The 2,867-nt window shown below is 45.9% G+C and overlaps 1 protein-coding gene across 1 annotated transcript in view; it reads right to left on the reverse strand.

The window, feature by feature from the left end:
• The window catches only part of PAH (phenylalanine hydroxylase), a 73,297-nt gene extending 73,037 nt beyond the window's left edge, over positions 1-260 (reverse strand). The window contains exon 1 of the mRNA XM_007454270.1: positions 201-260. Coding sequence (XP_007454332.1) covers positions 201-260 — 60 coding nt within the window. The remainder of the gene's footprint in view (positions 1-200) is intronic.
• Between the last annotated feature and the right edge of the window lie 2,607 nt (positions 261-2,867).

The following is a 2,867-nucleotide window of genomic DNA, read 5'->3' on the forward strand; positions in this document are numbered from 1 at the left end:
AGGACAGATGTCCTCTCACTGGAAAACATTTGTTGAGCACATGTGTTATCTGTTAACTTCCTAGACATTTTCATCATCTTCAAATGAATTCAGCCTTCCTGGTGAACTCATGGGAGTAGGAAAACCCAACACTCCTCAGATCTCTTTCCACCGGGGGCCAAACTCCCCTCCCTGCGCAGGTAAGGCCCGCCCTGGCTCACCTGTCCAAAGTCGCTGAGTTTCCTGACCGAGCCTCCGTTCTCCAGGACCACGGCTGACATGCTAGCTCCCAGCGCGTGCGGTCTCCGGAGCTCTGGAGCGTCAGTCGCAGGCGGGTTTGCAAACAGTGCAAACAGCACGTGGTGCTGAGGTTTTAAACCTGGCGTTAGGGAGGAGAGATTCCAAGGTGTCTCCTGCAGCGCTTACCCGCCACAGTCACGCCCCCGGTGGGCGTTGTCCTGACGCGGCGAGCTCCGGGTCACCCCCGCCTGGACCGCTCGGAGGGGAGGGGCAGGGGGAGCGGGCCGGGGAGGGTGTGGCTGGTGACGGGAGTACGGACTTGGCTTGCCCGCCTTGCATCGAGGAAGGCCAACAAGAGAACGCAGGGCCACATGTGCCCTGGCGATTAGACAGGTTTGGCACTTCTGGGACTCTCAGAAGCCTGGGCACGGGTTCTCTGCGATTGGTGTAAACCTGTGACAGCCTGATGATAACCCTTATAAGAAACAGAGCCAAGATCTCAACTGAGATGGGGGGAGGGGGGGATTCCTTTCTATGCTACCACTAAGGAAACTGCCTTTGTGTGCTCGGACTTCAGAACACTACATATCGGTGATGTTGTGAACGCTGGGCACAGTGGATAAGGAGCAAAGATAATAATAAGATAAATGACCTGGGTTGAAATGCAGCCATGTGTCCCGGAGCTGTTTACGTCACTGCTGGGGGCGCCCAGAAGAGGACGCAAGCTCAGTCTTGCCAGGATGTTTTAAGAATGTGGATAAGAGAAAGAATGAGGTGATGCATTTAACACTTAGTACAGTTCATGCCATATAGTTAAACACTCCATAACTAGAAGTTATTGCTTAAAAGTATGCAACAACAAATGCTTACTGCGGACCCCTCTGTTGCATGCCAGGTGGTACTGGGGATACAGCAGTGAATTAAGTGGAGGATCCTGCCTCCTGCCCACACCCACGCTGCCATTCTGGGAGGGAGACAGAAAACAAACAAATAAATAAGTTTAGGCAGAGCTAAGCCTATAGCTAAGAAAATAAAATAGGGAGATGGGCTAGTAGGCAGGAGAATGTCATTCACCTCCGTTTTTTCAGACCCAGAAACTGAGACGAGGCATTCATTGCCACCAGGCAAAACAAAATATAAAAGAGCACCGCAGAGTCAGAAGTTCAGAAAGGATGTGCAAAAATCAAGGGCATCAAGACCTTGAGTGCCTGCCTAATATTTAGCCAGGAGAGGGCAATGGGCTAAGAGTAAACAAGCCAATAATAGAGGTTGCTAGAAATCCGCCCCCTCCCCTCCCATAATTCTTTGATGGAATGACCAAGTACCTCCCAAAAGAGAAAAACAATCTCAGATTCAGGATTCAAAACAAACAGATGAACTCCTGATTCCACCACTGATTAACTTTGGTCAAGTCCAGGCCTCAGTTTCTTTGTCTTTAAAATGGGGCTTTAAGGGTTGTTGTTTAGGATTCTTTGAGCCTGTATGATGTGCCAGGATTTCTACTGGCTGCTAAGAAGGCAGATATACGTTAAGTGTAATTTCTGTCCAAAAGGAGTCCTTGGGTGTGTGATTAATATTCTCTACGGTAAGTTGGAAGATCAGTGTTGTTGAACATGGGAGGGCAAGACCTTGACTTCCACCCTCAGGAGAATCGGTATCCTTTATCTGACTCCAGTGGTTTTCTAGTGTGGTAGACATGAAATGAAGAGTTTTACTGCACCCTAGGATTGCCTTGCAAACATCACGTCATCCCTTGATGTTGCTGGCATACTAAGGAGAGCAATGAATGTGACAGCGCCTGTTGTATTGCCATATAACAGGCATGCAATGAATGAAAACAGCAGTAACAGCTACTTACTTACATGTACATTGTATGTTAGACACTGCCAAGCTCTCCCCATGCATGATTTCATTTCTTCCCTCATAAACTTGAACCATGCACCCTCACTTTATAACTAAGGAAAGTGAGACACAGAAAGTTTAGATAAGTAGCTCGAAGTCAAACTACATTTCACCCAATTCCAAGACACTGGCTCATAAATACTCTTCCTTCCCTTTTTAAAATACGAACAACACTGACTTTTAGGACAACAAAATAATAGCACACTTCTCTTTTCTTTTCACACCTACTAAAAATGGAATTCTTAATTTCCTCTCACATAAAAATGCCCCGGATCTGTGTTGGGAGGAGAGAGCAATTAGTTGTCTGCTACCTTCAGAGAAAATCACTTAATAGCTTCTTTTAAAAATTATTCTGGCAAAAAGGGAAAACGTATCCATGAAATAAGATAAAAACTCACTTAAGATGAGATTGAGGGTGACATGAATTTTGTAGATGATTTTCAAACTATCATTTTAATTGGGATGGAATATAATGTGTTGCTGTTATGAACAAGGGCAGTGCTGAGTCCTAAGAAAATTGATGTAGAAGGAACATTCAAGAATTCAGCCTATGGACCACTGAGATATTGTGAATGGCCAGAAAGGGGTGGGCACCATGTCGCAAGATGTGCAGCTGTGTACCTGGTAAACTTAGGGCTGACCTTCACTGATTTGGAAGTTGAAGATTTCCCAATCACTGCATGTTATCAATCGCTTTTCATTTAACCTCACAGGTAGAGAGGTAAGTTAATCATAATCTCTGAGTT

Source organism: Lipotes vexillifer, unplaced genomic scaffold, assembly GCF_000442215.2.
Source record: "Lipotes vexillifer unplaced genomic scaffold, Lipotes_vexillifer_v1.1 scaffold492, whole genome shotgun sequence".
NCBI lineage: Eukaryota > Metazoa > Chordata > Mammalia > Artiodactyla > Lipotidae > Lipotes > Lipotes vexillifer.